At 41.1% G+C, this 22,351-nt stretch overlaps 1 protein-coding gene and 2 long non-coding RNA genes across 3 annotated transcripts in view; 2 read left to right on the top strand and 1 right to left on the bottom strand.

The window, feature by feature from the left end:
- LOC119011794 overlaps positions 1-19,463 on the bottom strand; it is a 34,676-nt gene extending 15,213 nt beyond the window's left edge. The window contains exons 1-2 of the long non-coding RNA XR_005072276.1: positions 19,323-19,463; positions 16,658-16,728 (exon numbers count right to left, since the gene is read on the bottom strand). This is a non-coding gene — a long non-coding RNA (uncharacterized LOC119011794). The remainder of the gene's footprint in view (positions 1-16,657; positions 16,729-19,322) is intronic.
- Positions 1,756-16,651, top strand: LOC119011789 (junctional protein associated with coronary artery disease homolog). Its single transcript, XM_037085157.1, has 4 exons — positions 1,756-1,890; positions 6,773-7,203; positions 9,362-13,293; positions 14,235-16,651. Exons 2-4 carry the CDS (start codon positions 6,878-6,880, stop codon positions 14,267-14,269), a joined length of 4,293 nt encoding a protein of 1,430 aa, XP_036941052.1. The 5' UTR covers positions 1,756-1,890; positions 6,773-6,877; the 3' UTR covers positions 14,270-16,651.
- Positions 18,946-20,622, top strand: LOC119011795. The gene is made up of 3 exons (XR_005072277.1): positions 18,946-19,106; positions 19,354-19,508; positions 19,960-20,622. It is a non-coding gene; the product is annotated as an uncharacterized LOC119011795 (long non-coding RNA).
- The last annotated feature ends 1,729 nt before the right edge of the window (positions 20,623-22,351 follow it).

The raw sequence follows: 22,351 nt of genomic DNA, 5'->3' as shown, positions 1-22,351 counted from the left end.
TAGGAAGTTTTGAGCTGGACGGAAGGTCGATCTAGAAGGTAAACGGAAACAATCTCAAGTTCCTCTTAATACCTTTTGCAGAGCTTTAAAGCAAATCTCACAGTCTTCATCACATCAAAAGTCTAATCGGTCAATCGGGCCAATTAACAAATATCACCAACATGTAATATAAGGCAAACAGTTGTAGCAATTCACTGTTAAGGTGCATATAAAGTCAAAAAATGGTTTTGAATATGGCAAATCTATTATAATGTTTCCAAATCGTCATGACAAAACATCATTGCACTCTACTACTTCTTTGTATGAATCTGAAATTTTACGTTTACACAAAACACTCACATGCATGAAAATCCCACTGGTTTGTATGTTTTCAGTTACAGTTACATAGTCCTGTCCTCGTGACACATCCTTTGGGCAGTGTGGGAAGCAGACACGAAACACAGAAGTCATCATCTAACTGGACCAGGTGGACAGTCTATACTGGAATGCTCTAGCCTTGGTTTTATTGCTCAAATTCAAAACTTCCTGCGCATGTCTGCCTCTCATGCATACAGACGTAGCTGAAATCATGGACTACAACATAGTGTAGTTTGTTATGCTGTTAAGTTTCATGTGTGAAAACGGTGTGAAATGCCTTCCAAGTACAGCCAGCACAGTTAGGCTGAGTGTAGCCGAGTGTCAGCCGACTTGGCTGTGACCCATGTTTCGTTTTCACAATCCAAAGAATTTAGGAATGAAGATCAGCTGCAGGTTAGCTGTGGGTCAGTATCAGACAAGTGCCTCATCCATGTTATCTAAGAAAACAGGGTGTTGGGAACACTTGAACTGTTCTCCCTCTGTTCTAAAGTAATTTCAATTAGTTTTGCATCAGGACAAACCCTGCTAAAGGTGCCAGTGATTGCTTGAGAATATCCTTGATCGTGTCCATTTTCGCTTTTTATGAAATTTTGAACAAAGTATTTATTGATTCATTGCGGCTCAACTGCTGACAAGCCAGGAGCTGCTGACCATCCCAGCAATGGGTCAGCTATAAGGTGTGGATGCATGTCAATTAAACCCCCTTCCTGAGTAAGTCACAAAACAGGGAAAGTCGTCCATGGTGTCCGCTTCTTGCGTGGACCCCTGAGGTCAGGCTTAAACACCTTGTCATCAGTGAGTGGATCTCTGCGAGGTGCACGTTTCCCCGTCACTCTTCCGAATGAGGGATCCCTCAGAGTGCAGCATGTCACAGTTGGCACAGGAAGGCCTGAGCCCAGCACATTTAATTAGCCAAGCTGTCTTGGCATTGGATGGGAGGGGGGACACACACAGTGACGAGTCATCAACATCACCAAGGGCGCGGTGCTGCTCACTGCCATACTGCACATCTAAAACTTAACAGGATGGGAAAACGACGCATGGGCGTCTGTGTGGAAATCTGTCACTGGGCGATGGAGTTTTTATTGGAAAATCAGCACAAACGCGCACAGGCAGTGACTGACCTCCCTTGTACAAACACAAAAGGTGTGTTCCTGTCAGGTTTTAGTCTGGCAAACACTGTCTGACATAAACAGATACACAGACCTCACTGCTCCACATGTCTGTATTAACATTCAAGTCAATATGCCAGATTGAATGAAAAAAAAAGACTGTTGCTATGAAAAAAAAGCAAAGTTAGGAGAAACAGTTTGGAAGAAACCATTCTGACATCCCTCTCTGTAGCTGCCTGCATGTGAGGAGCCCACCCCACCTTAGCTGTAGTGAGGAGAGCCCAGTCCAGGCAGCCAGCAACCAGCGCGTCTCTGCCTACCAATAGGCATGCTCGGCTCAGGCTCTGTGCAGTGCTCTCAGTCTCAGCAGCTAAAGCTGGGCGCAGGGGAACTGCGACGGCCGCGCCAAGCATCTTCCCAGGTATGCGTCTCTCTGCCGCTACGCCCTTATTCGTTTTTGCAATGTTATGGCATCTTGCTGCATGCTGTTTCCCACTCTGCCGACATTGGCTTATTTCTAGGGAGGGGTTGCTGTTGTGCCTTTATTTTATTTTATTTTATTTCATTTTTTAATTTTTTTTTTTTTTTTTTTTGCTGTGCCTCACGTAGCCTCCACGGTAGCGCAGGGCAGCGGGTCTTGGTAAACGCTCGCAGTCAGCGAGGACGCATCTGCAAAAACCTGCTCGCTAGCCGCGCGTTAACTTGCACACACCTCAAAATGTTCGCCCTTCGACAGATCAGCGCCGAGCCGCCGCTGCTGGTGGCGAGGCGGGGATGTGCGCTGCGTGCATTTCTTGGGTAGAGATTTTTGCAACGAGGTAATGATTTGGCCAAGCGGCTTTCGTCAAAACATGACGGCTGACTATATTTTCAACTTGTGCGTGCAGGTAGAGAGGGTTTTTTCCCCCCCCCCTTCCCCTGAAAGCCGCTGGACTTGCGGCACTGGGCGAAGCAGGTATTGAAAGCTGATTTGAAAAATCATTTCATAGCAGTCAATTTAATGTAGGCTGTGCCATATAACACTGCAGCAGGCTATAGCAAGGCTATAATAGGTCATACTGTGTCTGTGCATAGACAGCCGTCCCTATAACAGTGATTTATTATTGATAGCTGTGTGTTGTGATACAACGGCTCTATTTCAAATCATTATTCATTCATACAGTGAGTTATCATCCAGGGAAAACGATGGTGAGGAAAATGTTGTTTTTTTTTTTCAGATAATCAGGCGGACTTTGTGAACACAAAGTGCTCTTAATCATAAACATGCTGAACTTGAGCTTTAAATGAGTTTGCGTAAGCAGCTTCTTTTTTTTTTTTTTTTAATGATTAGTCTGGTTTGTGCTGCTCTGTTTTCTCTGTCACTAGGTAAGATGTAGGTACACTCCCTTAGCAGTTAGGGTGGTGCTGCCTGTTAGTGCTGATGTGTTACAGTGGCCACTACCTGTGCATGCAGTCTGCTAGGCCTGGCTGTACACTGGGGGCGTCCCACCCTCAGCTCCCGGCGGGTGGTGGCCAATAAAACTACATTTCTAAAAGTTGAATGTAAATCCAGACTCCATGTTGAAGTTGTGTGCAGTTTTACAGCCGCACAGGAAAGTTATCAATGAAGGCTCCTCACATGAACGCTGATCTTTTGTTCCCCGAAAGCAGAAAAGGGACTCAACTCCCCAATTATCAGCTTGTGAACAACCTCAACGGCAACTTTTACAACCTTATGTTTGTCATGCTCACACGTCACACTATCATATCTCTCTGCGAATCAATGATGTGCATGTACAAATCTGACTGTGTCGTAATTATTGATGCTACTTTTGTTGTTGCTATGCAAAAAAGGCCCATGTGCTATATTTCCACTGCAATCATTTGAAGCTGTGACCTTGTCAAAAAAGGCCACTGTGTGTCTGGTTCGCACTGGTTCTCTGTGATAGAACTCTGTCGAAGGAAGCTACTTTGTCTATGGAGTCCATCTTCACTGGTCATGACTGCACTTGGATTTGGCTAATTCAAGAAGCACTTGAGTTGATTTTTGCTTCATTTACCACACTTCCTATTCTCTCTACTTGGAGTGCTCGGAGGACTTATACATCAGAACCTCTGATTTTTTATGTATTTTTTAAAGTCTTGGGCTGATCGAGTCAGTGAAGTTACAATGACATTCATAAATATGTGTTGTCCTTGAAAATATGGTTACATACTGTGTGGTCTTAAGGTGGAGTTTTTCTGCTGAGCCTTTTACATCTGGATAGTATTAATTATCTCCAGGCTATATGTAGAGGGTCACAGTGAATCATGCAGTATGAAATAAGCTCCTGGGCCAGGGGCAACTCCTAATTGCAAAGTGGACAAAGTTATGGAGTGAGAAATGTTAAGGTCACCTTAAGGTCAAGAGGAGAGGAGGGAAGCTTTGCAAATTATTTCAATGAAATGGTCCTTTATACAATCAACATATTGCATCATTGGGGTAAATTGAGAAAACTATTAAGTTATTGACTAGTTTCTTGGTTACAGTTAACTTTTTCTAGACCTGCTTCTTCTTCTGTAATTAGTCGATTTAAAGAAAATAAATCACCACCTCTTTCAATAATCGATTAGTTGTTTGGGTCATTTTAAAAGAGATCCGACAAATAGTTGTTGGTTTTAGCTCACATAGAAAGATTTTCTGTATGTCTTTGTTACATCTAACAGTAAATTAAATAAGTTTTGGTTTTGGACTGTTTTGGGAGATTTTGACGGGAATTCGCAACAGTTATATATTAAACGATTCATCACGATAAGAAAAGTTCTGCATCAAGAAGTGATGCTTTGGGATTTTAGGTTGGGTGTGGCGCCATCCAAAAGCATCAGTTTTAGATGTGTTGGGAATGAGACTGAGACTTCTCTTTATCTACTTCTAGTGACAAACAGAAGCTTTAATCCTGAAGGTAATCTGCAGATCTTTTTGATAGTGAATTTACTGCTAATCTAATTGCTAAAAAATGTAAGTATATTTGAATCTTTTCAAATTGTATCGTGCAATCATCAGAAATTAATTGTATAGAAAAGAACAGCATATATTTTTTTAAACAGCTTTGAGCCATGACGAGGGTCTCCTGTAAACTTATTTAAGTGTATTAGTTTGTTATTGGGATATTTGTTGTTCATGATAGACTAACCATGTGACCACAAAATGCACTACGGTAACAGAGGCTCCTTCACTGAGATATATTAAAATAGGTAGTCGAAAAATAGTAAAGTATTTCTACTTTAAGTGAACAATAAATAAATTAAAGTGTTGTTATCAACAATTTTGGCCAAGTGAGTAGCAGTTTGTAAGTCTAATCAAACATTTGCGTCTTCTGTTCAACACAGTACTTGTCCTTTAAGTGACACTTTCATAATGGAAAATGAACAGTGAGCTACTATTCAAGTCCAAACATGATTAGCCAAAATGCTAATGTGTGCAAAGCCTTTGATCACCGTGTTACTGTTTTATAAGCCATCCACTGTCATCTCCAGGCAGGACAGACTGTTATAGCCACTAATTAATGTATCAGACAAGCAGGGCTGCTTCTGCATTCACATACACAAACAGTAGAGGAACTTAGGAGACTAGGCACTGCATGTAAAACTTTTAGCCTGTGTTCAAGCTTTTCTAGAACAGCAATCCTCTTTTTTTATCCTACCTAAAATGCTGAAATTAATGGCTGATAATGGTTGATCAGCGGAAAATAAGTAATCAACTGTTGTGCTATGATTGTTTTTCAAAAAAAGCTCCATATTCCCATTTCTTAATGAGGATTTACTGCTTTTCTTTTCATACCAGACAAATAATAATCTAAACATTAATTGGAAAATGTATCATAAATGAAAGTAATTGTTGGTTGAGTTTCAAATTTTATTTTAACAATCTGGCAACAATCTGCTTTATTTAGTATTTTAAACACAGTGACAAAATCTGAACGAAGTGCTGTAAACAGATTCAGTTATGTCCACGCCTGGTGGGGTTGTCTCGAAAGTTTAGGCTGGTTGTGGTTTATAAAATTCACAGATTATAAGAAGACATAAATATAATCAGAATGCGCTTGGAATGTAAAACTTTTTATTTATTATTATTATTAAGACGAATTGAATGGTGAATATACACATTTCTCGAAGTAAGGATTTTGTTTCAAAATGGCACACAATCCAACTAAAGATTCATTCATCAGTTTGTTTTTCTTATGATAACTGAACTTTACTTTCATTTCACTTCAGTTAGACCAATATTTCATACTCATTTCATTTTTTTGCTAATACAGCACGTTAGAGTTCAACTTTGAACTGGATTTTTATGATTCAGGAGCTGAATCACTTTAATCACATGTAATAAATGTACCATCTTTTTTCCTGACGACATTACAAGCTGAAATACTGGCAGCCTGCACCATGCATGGTGACACACAGACAAAGAGCAGTATACATAATGTACAGGCATTTCATTGAATATTCCTTTTCCAATACAAAATGGTTGCAGCTGTAATAACTTACCAGAAATGCAAATGTTTTATGCTAACTATATTGGAGGTATTACAGTAAGAGTATCTGTCACAGACTGTTAGTATGATGAGGTTTTTTAATCTCATCTATTTCCCCAATGTTGAAGAATTACTTTGTAGTTTATTTTAATATACGCAGTTATTCTTGTCTACTGGAGGAAGTACACCATTGTTCACACGCATAGACTAGTAAAGCTGTCTAAATGCTGAGCTGAGTGTCTGTAGAACAATAACAGTGATTGTATTGACTGATGAGGAACCTGCTTGTGTTGAGGTCAAATCACATTTCCCATTGTATTTGTCCTGGACAAAGGGATGAGGGATCATTATGTAGGCAGCTGTGTAATGGATGGGAAGAAATCTTAATATTATCCTGTGGTTTCAGACCATTTCTAAAGATGAGAGGCTGTTTTTGGAGGGAGGAGGGGTGTGGCTAACAACCCACATGTCCTGGTTTCCAGGTTAGGAAGAGAATTGTCCATGTTCAGGAAAATCTCTTGAAATAAAAAGAAGCGGTCTTAAATTCTTTTAAAACTTAAGTTGTACATTCCAGAGTTGTCCTTCAAAACAATAATGTTTGCATGATGGACTGTTATGTTTAGCACATGTTCATGTTTAATTTAGAATACTCACTGAGGTTTCGACATAGCCCATGCTGACACAGGTGACACAAACATCTGTATTTTCTGACATCAGCTCATGTTTTGAAAATGACATATCCTCGATTTAGGTGCAGGCTGAAAAAATGTGTTCACATGTTACCTCTTCCTTCCCCTGTCCTCCCTTTAGTGATGGCCTCTGCTGAGCTACCGTGCTCCAGCTTCCACCAGCAGCACTGCGCATAAGGCAACACACCCACCTTTGCCCTCCTGCCCAGAAGTGAGAGACACCACCATGTACAGTGTGGAGGACCTCCTCATTTCGCACGGATATAAATTACCCAAGAGCGGCCCTCCGTCTGCCACGCCTTATGACAAGCGCCCCGCTGATTGCCAGCGTGAACTTGTGGACAACAGGGCTGGCCGGGGGACACTGAACGGGTATGAGGCGGACCGGGGGGCATCTATCACAGGCATCTATGGCAGCAGGCAGGCACTGGTGAAGGGCTACCCCACCACAGACAACGAGAGCGGGGAAAGGATCCTAAGGAGAAAAGAAGCCGGTATCGGTATCCTAGGTGACGCTCAGCCCTTAGGTGATTCTCTTGCCACAGATAGTGGGTGAGTGTTTTTTCCCTCTCTTTTGCAATCCCCCACACCCTTTACCTTCCCTTTTTCCCCCTCTCCCCCTTCTCACTGGGGCCCTTTGGTATTGCATGCAAAACTGAGTCTGCACTGCGCAGGGTTTTTTTTTCCCTCCTCTTCCCTTTCCCCTCCTTCCAGAGCTGCAGAACACTCTGGCTGCAGCAGCACCACTGACATGTCTTATGCTGGATATGAGGAATTATGAAAGGTGCCTTTGCACTCGTTTGAGTTGTTTACATGCTTGCACAGAGAGGTGGCTTGTGTCTCTGTGGAGCCCACCCATGCATTGATATCGTCTCAACAGCCTCCACCAGGCAGGCAGATGTAAACAGCAGCACTAGACAGTGAGAAAACTGAGGAGGACTGAACATGCCTCAAGACAGGCGCGTAATCACTCCACTGTAAACACTGGCACACTGAATCACGCCCAGCACGTGCTCTGTGATGTAAGCATGTTGCTGGGCAAGTGTGCACAGCACTGCTCCCCTCAGCCATACAGTAGCATATGCTGCTGAGGATGATCCATTGACTTTGCAGCTTAAATGAATGAGTACAGTGACTAACACAATGACTTAGAGCAGTGCAGATATAAGGCAAAGCTCTTATGAAGGGTAATTGTAATACATTCTTATTTTTTAGTTCTGTGTTATTAATCATTAGACTGTATATTTTACAAATGTTTCTTATGTATGTATGATATATATTACAGCTATAGTTTTGTCTGCTTTTTTACGGTGCGATTAACTGCAAATCATGCCTTTATGTGACTGTATCATAAATATAAACCAACTAGCCGGAGAAAATACAATTATTGATTTATTTCATTTGACAGATCTAATGGTTACATTTGAATTTCAACGCAGATTTCAAACCCACACTCCTTCGTTTCTTTATAACTGCCTATAATTAGGGGGGCTTAAAACATGCTTGAATGTGACTGATAACCTATGGAAATTCATGGATCTTCTTTATTTAGCTGTGCTGTTCCACTACACCAAGAAAAATTACAATGACTGCCTGAGAAAATTAGAATTGTAAAATTACAACATGATTCAAAAAAATGACTCTCTTGAAGACAAAGAACTGAAGCTCTGTTTTTTTAGACTTAATCTGTTATGATTAAGTATGCTATTTCTTAAATAATTGTTTTGGCAGTGCAACATGCATAACAGCAATATTCTGCATATAAGAGGTAAATATGGAACCATAACTAAAATTAACTCCAGGCAATACTGCTTTATCACATGACAGTGGAGCCACTGTTTTAAACCTCCTAATTGTCAGTTGTTACACACTCGCCGAGTTGTGTTAAATTCAGCTAGCATTTTTACAATTATTCTTTTGCTTTTGATATTGCACATGCACCATAGCAACAATGAAAAACGCCCTGAATTATGTGTTGTGATGTGGTGATGCAGAATCCTTTAAAATGTAACTGTCACACTGTATTTCCTGTAAGTGTACAGTGTGATCCAGTGAAATTGAATTATGTGAACAATTAAACACGGGGAAAGTAGTGTTGCTTTCATGTCAGATCAGGTAATGGGATATTTTTGCTAAGACTTTCTTTAAGAGCCACAGTCACTGTCCAGATGACCAGCTTCCAAGATAAGGTCAGCACAATTTAATATGCAGATCATATTGCAGTAGCATCACAATTTCATGGTTTCTTCAAGGGACTTGGAAGCCGCTGACTTAAGCACTTCTGTCTCATATGTGCTGGCTCTACTTGATTAAGTTGTTTTGGAAAGCCAATACTGCCAAAGCCGAAACACATGCTTGAGACTGGCATGGACATGTCACTTCTAATGTTTGGCAATTATCAAATCTCAAAAGGGTGGTAAGCTTTATTATGTTATCGTAAAAACTGACATAATACTCGTTTGATTTATTTTGTTTAGGGGAAATATTTTGATCGCAGATCTTTTAATCTATCTGTCCTTTAGTTTTAGTGGTTCTTTTAATCTACAGAATACTGGCAAACTATAATTCATTTGAAATAATATTGCCTTTCAGAAAATATTCTGTGATTATCTGTGTGTCCAAACCTACCTAGCAAATGTAACTTTGTTACAAAGTCCACCTCATCTCCTGTAACACTGTGAAAGTCTTACTTACTTTTCGGTCTTTGCAGGTTCTACGATGTTCCCAGTTTGACTTATTCAGAGCCGCTGAGCTATGACGAGAGGGATGTTTCCTACTGGCGAAGGCGAGGCCAGGACTTCAGCATCCTTCTGGACTATGCTGATGGCAGGGAGCTGAGGGCCTCTGCTGGCGCATGGAGGCCACAGGCCCTGATTACAGCAGAGGAACACAGAGCAGAAAGACAAGCGCAGCAGCTATGGGAGGACATTTCCTGGCTGAGAGACCTGGACGCAGCCCCTGGTCACCTAAGGGTAACTGGGGAGAGAAAGTGCCAGAGCCTCGGTACAGAGGAGTGGAGGCCTGCTGTGGGCCTAGGAAGGCAGCTGTCAGATGGGGATGGGGATAGGTGGGCTCTGGACCAATACCGCCTGAGGACACCAGAGGGTTTTTTCCACCCTAGAACTAAAGCAAAGTCTCAGTCTCTCCCCAGAGTTTTGTCACCTGATAGAAGTGGCAGAGAGCTCATTCCATCCAGGCCTAGCCTACCTGATAGACAACAGAGGATAAGCAGCACTGTCTTCTCTGGGCCCTATAGTAGGTATATCTATAGTGGTGCTGTTGTCAGGGACCGGTGGGGGAGGAATGCTGGGCCAAGCAGCCATGTTGCACTTTTACCAAAGCCCAGGTTCAGCAGGCCTCTAAAGCCTCCGTCATATGAGATTCACCAGCAGACTAGGGGTAGCGCAGAAATGCTTGCTATAGAGCAGGGTGCCAAACAAAAAGAAAGGCCTATCTTTTATCCAAGGGGAGGGGATCTGAGACAAGACTATTTCGCACAACACTCTGCCATCTCTGGAATGGAGCCCCCTGGCTACATCCCACCCCCATCTTATAAAAGAGCCCCACCCCCACGATCAGTTTCAATCAACCGTAATGAAATGGCAAATCTAAGGTGGAGGGCAGAAGCTCTGCAGATGCCCAGCTCAGATCCAGGAAGGTGGTTTTCCAGACAAGCAAGTAGTTCATGGCTGGAACATTATGGAGATCGTGCTGCATCCCAGGCAAGTGGTTCATGGCTGGAACATTATGGAGATCGTGCTGCATCCTATCGAAAACAGGTACATTCTGGACATGAAGAACAACCAGTTCATGCCCGTCAATTACCCACTGAAGACCCAAGAGTGAAGCAAATCTCAGGAGGGCCTAGCGGAAGTTCTCTCACTGACTCAGACAAGATCCGTAACATCAACAAAGAGACTCCACCCGCTAAGATTTTAGGACAATCTACACATGATAGTGCCTTTCCTCCCCAACAGGGGCCAGCTCTCAATACCGACAGCCGAAAAACCACTCTCACTGACAACGACAGCAGTAATCGATGGTGCAACAGAGGATTAAACAAAAAAAGTGACAGTGTACCTCCTGAACAGAGCCGTACTCAGTTTTTTCCTTCATCTATCCTGGGAAAACCACCACCTCCCCCATGCAAGCCAGCTGACCAGAGTGTCCCTGAAACTGTGACAGAAGTAAAAAAGGTGGAGCAACCTGAGCCACCAGAGAAAGAAAAATCCAAGAATCTAAAAAAGAGACTTAGTGAGACAATTTTTTGTTTGGTGTCTGTCCCTGTCACTCCACAGCTCACTGGGACAATGATACGCGATCAGAATAACAACAATGAGAAGTCACCAGACCCTGCAGATAGTCCTAGTGACAATAAAACTGGCCATTTAACAAACCAAAGTCTCCAAAGCACATCTTCAGCTGAAGCTGAGCTGCAAGCACTAACTGGTAGCATAGCGAGCAGCAAAACAAGCAGTAGAGCGAGCAGCAAAATGTTTAAAAAAGTACCCTGTAGACCTCCCAAGATAAACCATTACAAGGAGATGAAACTGTCTGGAACCTGGCCTGCAAACCAGTATCGAGACCAGGAGACACAAACTAGCCCAGAGGCCCGAAAACCTGCCTCTGAAAACAAGGAAGCACAACAAGACCCTGACCCTCCCGGCACTGAAGTCCCTCCTGATAATAGTGGTGTAGTGGGCACTGCCTTCAGTTTTCCTATAAAGGGAGTGAAGAGCCTGAAATTGTCAAGCAACAGCGCCTTCTCCCTCACATCCACCTTCTCCAACCAGCTGAACAAGAGCACAGCTCAGCAGCCAGCAGTACCACCCTCAGGAAATGCGGAGGAGACCAAACCAGCAGCAAACAGTGGGAAGGAGACCTTTGAACAGTTCCTGCTGAAACCGGCCGCACAGCGACCATGGGACGCTGTCAAAGAGTTGGAGACCATCAAGAAAGAAGTCCAGGATCAACAGCAGCAGCAGAGCAGCAAACAGCCCAGTGTTGACAAGTGCATAGAGGACCTCAATGAGGCCTACAAAGATATCTTGGAGCTAGGCACTGCCAGCAATAAAGTCCCAAATGGTTCTGTTCAAATCCCTGAGCGTATCAAAATCAGACTAACATCAGAACCTCTCAACAAGCCCAGCAGCCTTAGGCGCAGTGCAGTAAGCTGGTCTGTTGACCCAGAATACAGGGAAGTCAAAAGCGCCTTCTCCAGGCCTGCAACAAAGTCGGTAACCTTCAGCAAGCAGCTTAGGGAGGAGCTTCCTGTCCCACCTCGGGAGACAGGCTTCAGAGAATACAGGGTTGTTGCGCATCTTTCGCGCAGACGGAGCAACGATGGCAGGACAGTGAAATTGGACCTGCCAGATGAGCCTATCGAGACACCACTTTGTGACTTCAGTCCAACAACGCACACCACAGCAGCTGAGGTGCCATGGGCAGATAGACAACCCATGCAGGATGCCTCTACACTCACTAGTCCTCCTGATTATGAGGACATATGCCAGACTTTGCGTCAGTCTAGAGACCCAGCGGATGCCAATAAAGCGTCCACAGGCAATCTAAAACCTAATGACGGAGAGCAACTTCAAGATCCCAGTGTTGACTCAGAGGAGGAGTGCCCTATTTGTAAGAGAGAGCTTGAGAATCAGATGAGACAGGGCCCATTGCCTCCACTTCATGAGGAAAACAGCTCGGACAGCTCGGCCAATCAAAATGGCAGTCCACCACAGCACGCTGCGTTAGAAAGTCCAGCAGAAGATACAAAAACACCGGAGCCAAATGACTTAAGTTTGAATCAGTCAGGGTCTGATGGTGCTGCTGAAACAAATGAGCAGCATTCATTGATACAGGATAATGTCAAAGGGGGTGATAAAACAGAAAATGCTCAGGCAGAAAACTTGGATGATTCATGCACAGTTAATCCTGCTGAGGGTATACCAGCTGATGAAACAAAAGAGGAGAGTGCATCCACAACACTAGCAACTGATGTGCCTGCAGACCCCCAAGTCACAGAGGAACAGAGTGTTAGTGACACAGTAACTAAGGAAGTAGAACTAGGAGAGAGGGAAGCCATTACAGGAGACATACCTGAGGGCAGTGCAGACAAACAGACAGCTGAGGTGAAAAATGAATGTGAGGGGCAAGACAACGCAATGCCTGATGACAAGCTGGAGCAAGAAAAGAAGCCATTTGCTGTCCCAGAGCATAGACTTGGTTTACGGACTCATCTGGGGCGAGACCACCCAGGGTTACCAGAGTTTCCGCCAGATAGACTACCACTTTCAGTTCCCCCACATCTTGACCGCAGGCTGTCTCTTAGCTTGGAGGGAGAAAGGAGGAGCAAGGGCCCCTCCCAACGAATTGAAGCATTGCAGAACAAGCTGGCTATTTCTCCAGGTCGGGTGGCAGTTGAGCGCATGGCCCGGATGAGGGAGGTGGACGTTATGTATCGCATGAGGCGCCTCAGCATCAGAAGTACTGACTCTGGGGAGGGGGAGGCAGAGACAGAGGGGGAGGGCAAGGACGAAGAAGCAGAGGAGCCCCAACCTGACAAGGAGAATGATCAAGAGGTCACCCATTCCCAGCAGGTCTCTGAAGAGACAGTGTTGCAAGATGAGGAGTCATCGCTCTCAGGTAAGATAAGAACATTTTGAAAACTTTGACTGAAAAATGTGTTTAGAGGATTGTCTGTAAACTCAGTCCTGAGTATAGAGGATTATCTGTACAGCTTTACCCACATGTTTTTTTTTATTATTGTTTAGATTCTGTGGACTACAAAATCGTAACAGAAAAGGGAATATACTAGTACTACTTGAAATATTTGCTCAGTATATCACACAATTTCCCTGTCCCTATTCACAAATTTGCTATGCATGCTTCCGGGGGACTGTAGGGTAAACAACAACTGAAAGTGATAATTCCATTTAAATGCTGACAGGCAGGTAAAAAAAAATGCTTGGCGTGAAAATCCGAATGTTGATATAAACTGATAGTAAATAGTCAATAATGGCTGTTTAGAATACTGAGGCATTGTATGATTCATGTTTAAATTTGACAAAAAAATGGCTCAAGTTTTATTCTGTACGAGACAATAAACCTTTAAAGGAGATGATTCCTACAATTTTTAATTTAATAATTTTCTTCACCAATCTTAAAAATCCAAATTTAGAGGAGAAATTTTGGTGTCTGGAAAGTAACTGAAAGCAAGTATTAACACAAAGATAAGAAAGTAATGTTTATCTATTTATGGAAGTTGATATCAAGTTGAAGTGGATATTAAAATTGAAGACTTACTGTCAATGGGCCTTGCTCCACAAGATGGTGTCGGTGCCAGATAGTGCAAGTCTTCTACCCTCCTCAGAGAATTCAAATCCATTACATATATGACTGACAAATATGTCACTGAATTATAATATAGAATAAATCCAGAGCTTACATGAAAACACATTTCATTGTCCTTTCAAGAGGAATATATGTTTGTTACTACCTCTCCAGTTTAGATATTTCAGTTGAATATTATTATTTAGTACTAAATGCACTTTTTCTGAATCAATATTTTTTTCTTTACGTCCCAGAACCCCTTGATCCCAGCCGAGTGGAGACAGAGTAGAAAGACTGCGTCCATCATCTCCATCTGAGGTTTTTAGCTCCAACACTGTGACCTGGCTGCCTACTAGAATGCCTTCATCTCATCTTGACACTGAAATGGCCTTCTTGTCCGACAAGAGCATTGTGTACACCCTCACCCTCGGCGCTGCGTTGACTACTAAGAGTGCTGTTCCACTGCCAAAGGGAGCTGCCCCTTTAACTTGTGGGGCAACTTCCACCCCAAATCCCTCCCCAGCCTTCCCAAACTGACTTCCCACTACCCCATCTGTCCTCCATCCCCAATCCCATCCTCTTATAGGGTACCTACTAGTTAGTCTTCTTGTAGCGGCTTGTCCTTTCTATTCTATCCTCCCTACGCTTTTCTCATTGGCAGACATTATGCAATTCTGTCGTGCATATTAGAACTCCTAAAATGTCCATAGTGAATACACTCGAGACCTTTCTTTACATACTGAACGAATCTGTTTGTTCACTGGCGAGCTGTTAAGGATATGAATGTAAGCATTTATGTTTAACCTAGCATAGATATAGAAGGGTTATTGTCACAGACCTGTTCTTTTGCATTTAAATTACACCAAAATAAACTGCGCATCTGATTGTCGTGGTGAGGCGACAGCTGTTTTAGAACTGGACATCACTGTCTCTGGCTCAAGAACTGTTTTGATTTTCAGATGAGATCAGTCAGCCTTTCTTTTTTTAAAATTTAAAGACATTGTGTCCTGCCTCATTGCTTTTGTACACACTGCAACCATAACCCATAGAGCTCTTCAGTGAAGAGTGACTCTGCACCACATGACATGATAGATCAGTGACCTATTATACGATATATTGGTTCTACGCTGGAGAGGAAGAGTTGCCTTCTTTAACCAGATGTGTTAGTCCCCTGAACAATCTGATGTATAGCTCCCATTTCCAGGTAATTTCAGGAAGCAATAAAGGCATGGATTGATTTGAAGTGTTGTTTGGAAACTTTGATTAAAATTAACGATGGATATAGGGATATAGGACAAAAAAAAGATACGTAGAGCAATATTGTTGTACAAACAGCTCAGTGGTGTATTGGAGCTACCTGTAGGCTCCATTGTCGGAAGTTTTTAATGTGAACGTGTCATTGAAATCATATTACAGGGATTTGGAATCGTGTCAGGGTATATGGGCGCTTAACATGGGGTGGGTGCTTTACTTCATGATATATATCAATGTTCATACATCTGTATCGCAAAGAGACAACATTTCACTGAGTATTTATTTTTCTTATCATCAAATTGTTAATCAGTTTGCATAATGTACAAAATAAAGTATATTTTAAATATTTTAAGAGATATTTTGTATTTAACCATGAAATTTTATTTCTCCACACTTATATCAAGCTGAAAGTATCACATGTCTGTATAGTATCATATTGAGAGTATACATAATTTTCTAGTGCTTTAAAATTTAACAAAGTGATTTAAGAAGGGATGGCCCTGTGGTGTGCCTTGATCACACGATTTGGATTCAGTGAGTGATAGGGTTCATCAGTGCCAGTGTTGATGTGATGGAAACTTTTTGATTGTGCCATGATTTGCTATTTGATAGTGCTTTTTCATACGCTAACAGAGTCAATGTTGGATGCTCCTTGTGATATTTGATACATCAATCCATCTCAGCTGTATCTCCTATGTTGGTGGTCAGTCATGGCCTGTGTCTTATTTTTGTCTTTGTATGTCTTCCAATTCAAATCATGTATTGTTCTGTTGTTTGTTCTGTTTCCTTGCAACATGTTTAGAAATAAAATTGGGAAATTTTCTTTTTTCCTTCCTTCCACCCTCCCTATCCTCTTTCCCCCCTCTTCTAACTTTTGTCTTTCTTTCTTTCTTTGTTTCATTCATTACAAAGCGTGTTCACTTTGTGTAAACTGTTCTGCTGTCATCAATAATTATTGCACTAATGAAAACAATGCAGTATGCTGTTTTTGGCAAAAAACCACGTACTTGCAAATAGTATGGAATTTCTTTTTTGAGCAAATACAGGGGTTTTTAATAAATTTTAAATCGCAACCTATAAGCTAAAAAAAAAAAAAAAAACTTCTTGTGGATCAAGGCATAGTTTGCAGTAACATGGTTTTTGTACAAGAGCAGCACTGCATTGGTGTAATGTATCAACAACAGATTTATAGGAATCCCTCACTGTTTAATCACTCATTAAGTATCACTTAATTGTTATGTAGCATTTTACACTTGTAGCATTTTATCAACTCAGACCTTTGTCTTAGTATTTCAAACATTTCTTGTAAATTTGGAATAATCATGTCGCCTTATTATGTGTGCATTACATTCTACTCCAGGCAATGCCAAATACTAACGTACTAAGCACTGTTGCATACCTTAGGTTTTTACAAACAACTTACTGTTCTGCCATGCCTCTGGCTGGAGAGGTGCAGTAGCATTGTGCATAGTTTCTGCTCTTCATGCTGTTTATCTGTAGGAACATTGAATCAAAACTGTGAACTTCAAATAATACAAAAAGCATAAAAAAGTACAGGATGAGATTCAGTGTTTCAGGACAAGCCCATTGTCAGCATCACAGGGAGGACAAGCTGGCACGCCCATAATTACAAACATATCTCATTTTCAATTCATTTTGAAGGCTGAAAGGCTTTGCCTCAGTCTTGTGTGTAAACTGCCCCAGACAACATTTAAATAGCTATTTCAGTACATACGCCCCTCCCCCCCAATAATTGGCATGTCAGGTACACTTGAACATAGTGTCATTTGACTTTTTGTACTGCAGGTTATGTGCAACATGAAGTAATTATGCACACTTGTAATATTTTCTATTTTCATATGAGATTTAAGTGCTTTTTGTACTCACTGACATCTTTTTTTCTTCCTTGCATGAAATGCAAGAGAGAGGAGGAAAAAAAATGTTTTTCATAAAATATATTTGCATTTGGTACTCCAATAGTAAAACCGGTGGGCAAAACATTACGTTTCATAATTTCCTTTACAAAACTATGCCAAGTATTTAAAAGCTATTTTTAGAGTAAATCAAAAGAGAACTCATTCATTTTTTTTCTTTAAGACATGCCTTTATCTTTGTATCTATAAATATGAGCATAATCCATAGTCATATGATTGTGCTACTGTTGTATGATACTGCAGTCTGATTCATAAATAAACTCTTTGCATGAAATTAAAGTGTTTGTGATCTTTTGCTAAGGGGCAACCTACAGGGAATGTTTCATATACTGTATGAGGTTTACAAATCCATGGAGGAAAATAATACTTTTGTTGTTCTTTGCAGAATATTTTAGAAATAATATGCAACTTCTTCACCCTAGACTGTATATAATTGTACGGGAAGGATGCAAGGCAGCAAAACAAATAGTACTAGTTGTCAACAGCAAGCTCAGAGAGAATGCTGTCGTAATTGGTCTCATGTTTTTTTTTAAAGCATATATGTTTTATTTTCAAATGAAACTCCTACCAGACTTGGCTTTTCATTTAAAAGTACCGTAATATTGAGGCAAAAGAAAAACAGTGTAAGTGCGCAATTAAGTGTGTCTTTTCACACATGTAACCCTCTTGTGCACTGGCAATTTCAGCCCAATTACCCTGCCAGGCTGTCGCACTGAGCTCCACTTGCTCGATCAAAGTGATGGCAAAGACAATACTTGAGCTGAACCTTGTAAAAACCTCCCAGGAAGCTCTCTGAGGCTTGGATGTCATCCATACTCAGATGCTGTTCAAATTCCCCTGCATGCCATCGTTTTCTAAAAGGAGAGTGAGAAGTCTGAGTACTACTTACTCTCATGTAATACCTTATTGATTCCTATATAGTTACACTGTCTTTACACAGACATCCTAATGCTTTGCTTTAAGGCACGTTGGCAGGTGCTTAAGACAGCATGGCCACTGAGAAGAAGGAGGAGTTGTAAAGAGGGATATAACATAACAGGGATAACACAACATTGTAGGTTCTCACATAATGTACACACAGCATCTGTCAGTGCTATTGAACATATCAAAGAAGCAATATTTAGCTAAATTAGGCCTACATAAATACGAAAAAGGCAGTGACTGAATGTATATTCATAGATTAATTCATAAATAATACAATATGTACTTACAAGAAGGCAATCAACTTTCATATTGCTTGAGTTTAGCTTACCCCAAATTAGCCAACATTTCAGTCAAATCTACCTTGAATGGAGAAAGGTAGCTATCACAAAACACAAAGATAAAGCCTAGTAAAACTGTATCAGAAACACGTATGACTGCAAAAAAGTTCATTTTTTATGTTGGTGCTGAATAACAGAGCTATAAACACACCTGCTTTGACGACATTAGCATTATTCAAGTACATATAAATTATACCCATTTAGATTACTCAATAGTTTGGCCACATTATTTATATGTGCAGACACACCTGGGTTACAGTAGGGTTAATCAACACTCATGACATTATGTCAACCACAAAGTCATCAGTTATTTTTTTATTATACTGCTTTTAAATAACTTTCTCACAGTATATTAAAACATTCCAATAGCTTATTTGTTTATAATCTTCACGTTAATAAGCCTAATAACATTAAAATCAAACAAATACATATATTTGTATTAATCTCTCTCCTTGACAATACATTTTTGTATTTTCATTTAGCCCCACCTGTTAGTCAGTTTAGTCATGATCAGCTACATCAGCCCCAGGTGTCAGTTAGCTAGTTAGCATACATTAAATAATCATGCAGTAATTGGTTGCTGCCAGTCTGCCAGCTTGGCTTGAGGGACAATAACTATGGGAGAACTGTTAAAAAGCCTCAACATAGCGGTTACACATTTTTGAAGCTATAAAAGGTGTGTATAAAAGGTGTCAGGTGTGATACTATTTCCTGCTAATGTATGATTGCCACACCAATGTTAGCTTACTGTTAGTTAGCATTCCGAAGTTAATCTACAGTCACTCTAATTAACGGTAGCTAACTGGCCACAAATGAGACACCCATTTCTAGACGTTTTTTAATTTAGACAATTTTCCACATAATGTTCTGTGCTGGTATGTTGTGCTCTTACCTTTGCTAATAACTATTATTTTTCCTAAAAGCTTGACCTTGAGAAGTTTCCAATTGGCCACATGAGGTTAGCTAAGTTCATACAGTTGTTTGAAATCATAGACATATGTACATGTATATATGTTTGAAATAATAAAGTTTACGTCCAAGATGGCCGCCGGGGACAGATGCCTACTGTCTTCGTCAGGTAAAACTCTACAAAAGCAGGATATAAGTGTTTATTTTACAACTTTTTTAATTCAATTTGAAAATGTTAGGATTAAAACGTATTGCAGCTTAAATTTACTTTCAGTTACTACTTCAACGTTAGTACTGTTACTTTGCTACAGCAGCTAAAATATGTATATATGTTCTACGAGGCCAGTGCTATTGAATTAACGTTACTACAATTATGACAAGTAGTGGTACTGCTTTATCAAACTGCTCATACTGCAGTGACAATGACACCTGTTGCACCATAGCCGACGACAGCAGTATAAAACAAAAAACACAGAATTTGATACCACATTTGTTTAGCATCTTTGCCAATAGATAAAAGCCTGAAAATATTTATGTAGTCTCACAACATGGAAGATGATGTAATTGTTTTCTAAATATGTATTACGATATTGTACTCACGGTAGATATGTGGTGCCCAGTCCCACTACCATTCTTTTTCCAGCTGTCCCTCCATGACAGGAGCCTCAGTCTTCGAGCCAGGACACGGCAAGTTAACTTCATATCTGTCATCACTGTACACCTGTCAAACATGCTCGCCTCCATTGCTTGGGGAATAAGTAGCTCCATTAATACAGTGACAGTTGTCCTCCTTCCCCACTCCCCCTGGCTTACATTCTCAACTGTACCGCACCCAAATATTAGAGGGGGAGATTTATTTGGAAGGAGCAGATTACATTTTGTTTGTCATTTTAATGTTTGTTTAAACATCTGTAGAGGAAATAGGGACCCAGTAAACTGGCGTATACTGTTATGCAGCAGTTAGGTCCACAAGATGGAGCCAAACTCTAAAAATAGAACTCCAAAATCCCTGAGCCAACCTTGGTTCCTCTCCACCTCAGGGTGTTCAGGCAGAGAATACTTTTACCTGTTTATTTATAGAATGCATCCTGACACTTTGATGCATATAAACTTTAAAATCTACTGTATGTATATATTGATGATAATGATCGTGATGATTTTTATTCAGTGGCTGACATTATTCTCGTGAAGGATTTTGTTGACTTTAGTTTCTGCATCTTTACTTTTTTATGTAAAAGAGCTGTTTGCTTGCTTCCGTTCCATTTCCAATTTTGGAGATAGACAAAAGTTGCATCACTTGTCATAAATATTTACATCCTGTCCTGCATGTGTGTTTTTGCAACCTAACGTGAATCGCAAAGACGAGATCCAGTTTTGTGCATCTCACAGCTGTCCTGCAGTGAGTACTTTGGCAACGATCATACACATTACAACGCATTAAATCATGAGTGGAAATACTGCAGATTTAACCGCAGCACTTTAGACTAAACTGAACGTCTGTGGCCTTTAAAACCATTCAGTGCAATGTTTATAAAACTAATGAGCCAGAAATTTAAATGCATCCTACCGTTGGATTCATTATTGGCTGTTTGAAATTGATGTGCGGGTTACTCATGCATTTTCTCAGAGCAAAATTAAGTTTAGTCCCAAGTGCTGTGGTACAGGAGCGCCTGCAGAGCATTCACACTGTGCTGGTGGATTGTGGTTTAACAGCTGATTCGATCCCCCTGTGCTGTGAGCCCAACGCTTCCTGGCTATTTATGGCAGATGCCCCTCTATCGAGGCCGCTCTCTTCAGCCCATACATGGTTGCTGTGGGATGAAGTTACCACACCGATTTTGGCCCGTACTCCCCAAACCCCTTGGAAGTAGTGCTGTGTCACCTCTCAGTCTCAGACTAAACTATCAGACCAGGGTCCCAAACCTGGGTTACAATAATGGACATTTCAAGAACTGCAATTTTGACTTTTGGAATAGTTTGAGTACGCACTTACTGTAGGAGAGGCAGTCTGTTCTAGTACCCCTTTTGTGCATTTTTCTCCTCTTCATCCCTTCACCCCTCGCCTGAACACCCTACTCCCTCTCCCTTCTTCTCTCTCTTTTTTGCTCTGCTGTTCTTGGACTGATTTATTTGGCCTGGTGCTGCAGAGCCAGTGGGAAAGCACCAGGCTATATTTGTCGGCCGCTGAGGTTGGACCTGCTTCATGGTGGATGACTTTGGATCCTCTGTTTGGGTTTACCTGCTCACACCTGCGCCTCCTGCCTCCTCAGCATCTGCTTTGCTCTGAATAAGGAACTCGTGAGACCCGTTGTTTGGTAGTTTCCTGTCCCTGAATTCACGGTCAAGATAAATGGACCTCACTTGAGAAGCTTTTCTTTTACGTCCTTAGTATTGGAGCTAAAGCACTGTAAGTATTGTTTCTGCTTTCCTAGTTCAATGTCATACATACTATTGATTGTATTTTGGCAGAAGGAAAGCACTTCTCTCATGATGGGTCTGACCACCATTTGTCATTTGTTCAGTTTGTTAAGGGATGTTTGATTTCCTTTGGTGCTGCTGTAACTTCCTTGTAACTTCAATATATAAATCACTTAGAAACAACCTTGCCATCTAGTATTAGATAGGGTCTTGAAACCATCATTTACTTAATCGTAACAAGAGGTTTAAATGCGCGAAAGTTGCCTCACACCTGCTCTGGTTCTCCTGAAAAAACAAATTGATATAGCTTGTACATTAATTTTCTGTCAGTTTCAGTGTTACCAGCCAGAGTTTGTTTTCAGTTCTGGTGTAAGAGTAAAATGTGATTGTTTTGAGAAAAACAAGTTAAATGTGTAAACCATCAGACAGAGTTTAAACCCATTACATAGTTTATAGATATGAATACATTGTTTAAAAGAACCAAGGGCAAATAGAATAGGATAACAGAGGAGGAACGCACTTATGTTACTGTTATGTTAGTTAGAGTACCTGGTGGATTACAATGTTCTTCAGCCAGTTTAAGTATTAAAACTA

This window comes from Acanthopagrus latus, chromosome 21 (assembly GCF_904848185.1).
Source record: "Acanthopagrus latus isolate v.2019 chromosome 21, fAcaLat1.1, whole genome shotgun sequence".
Classification (NCBI taxonomy): Eukaryota; Metazoa; Chordata; class Actinopteri; order Spariformes; family Sparidae; genus Acanthopagrus; species Acanthopagrus latus.
The sequence above is the reverse complement of the archived record's forward strand: the minus strand, read 5'-3'. Positions and strand labels throughout refer to the sequence as shown.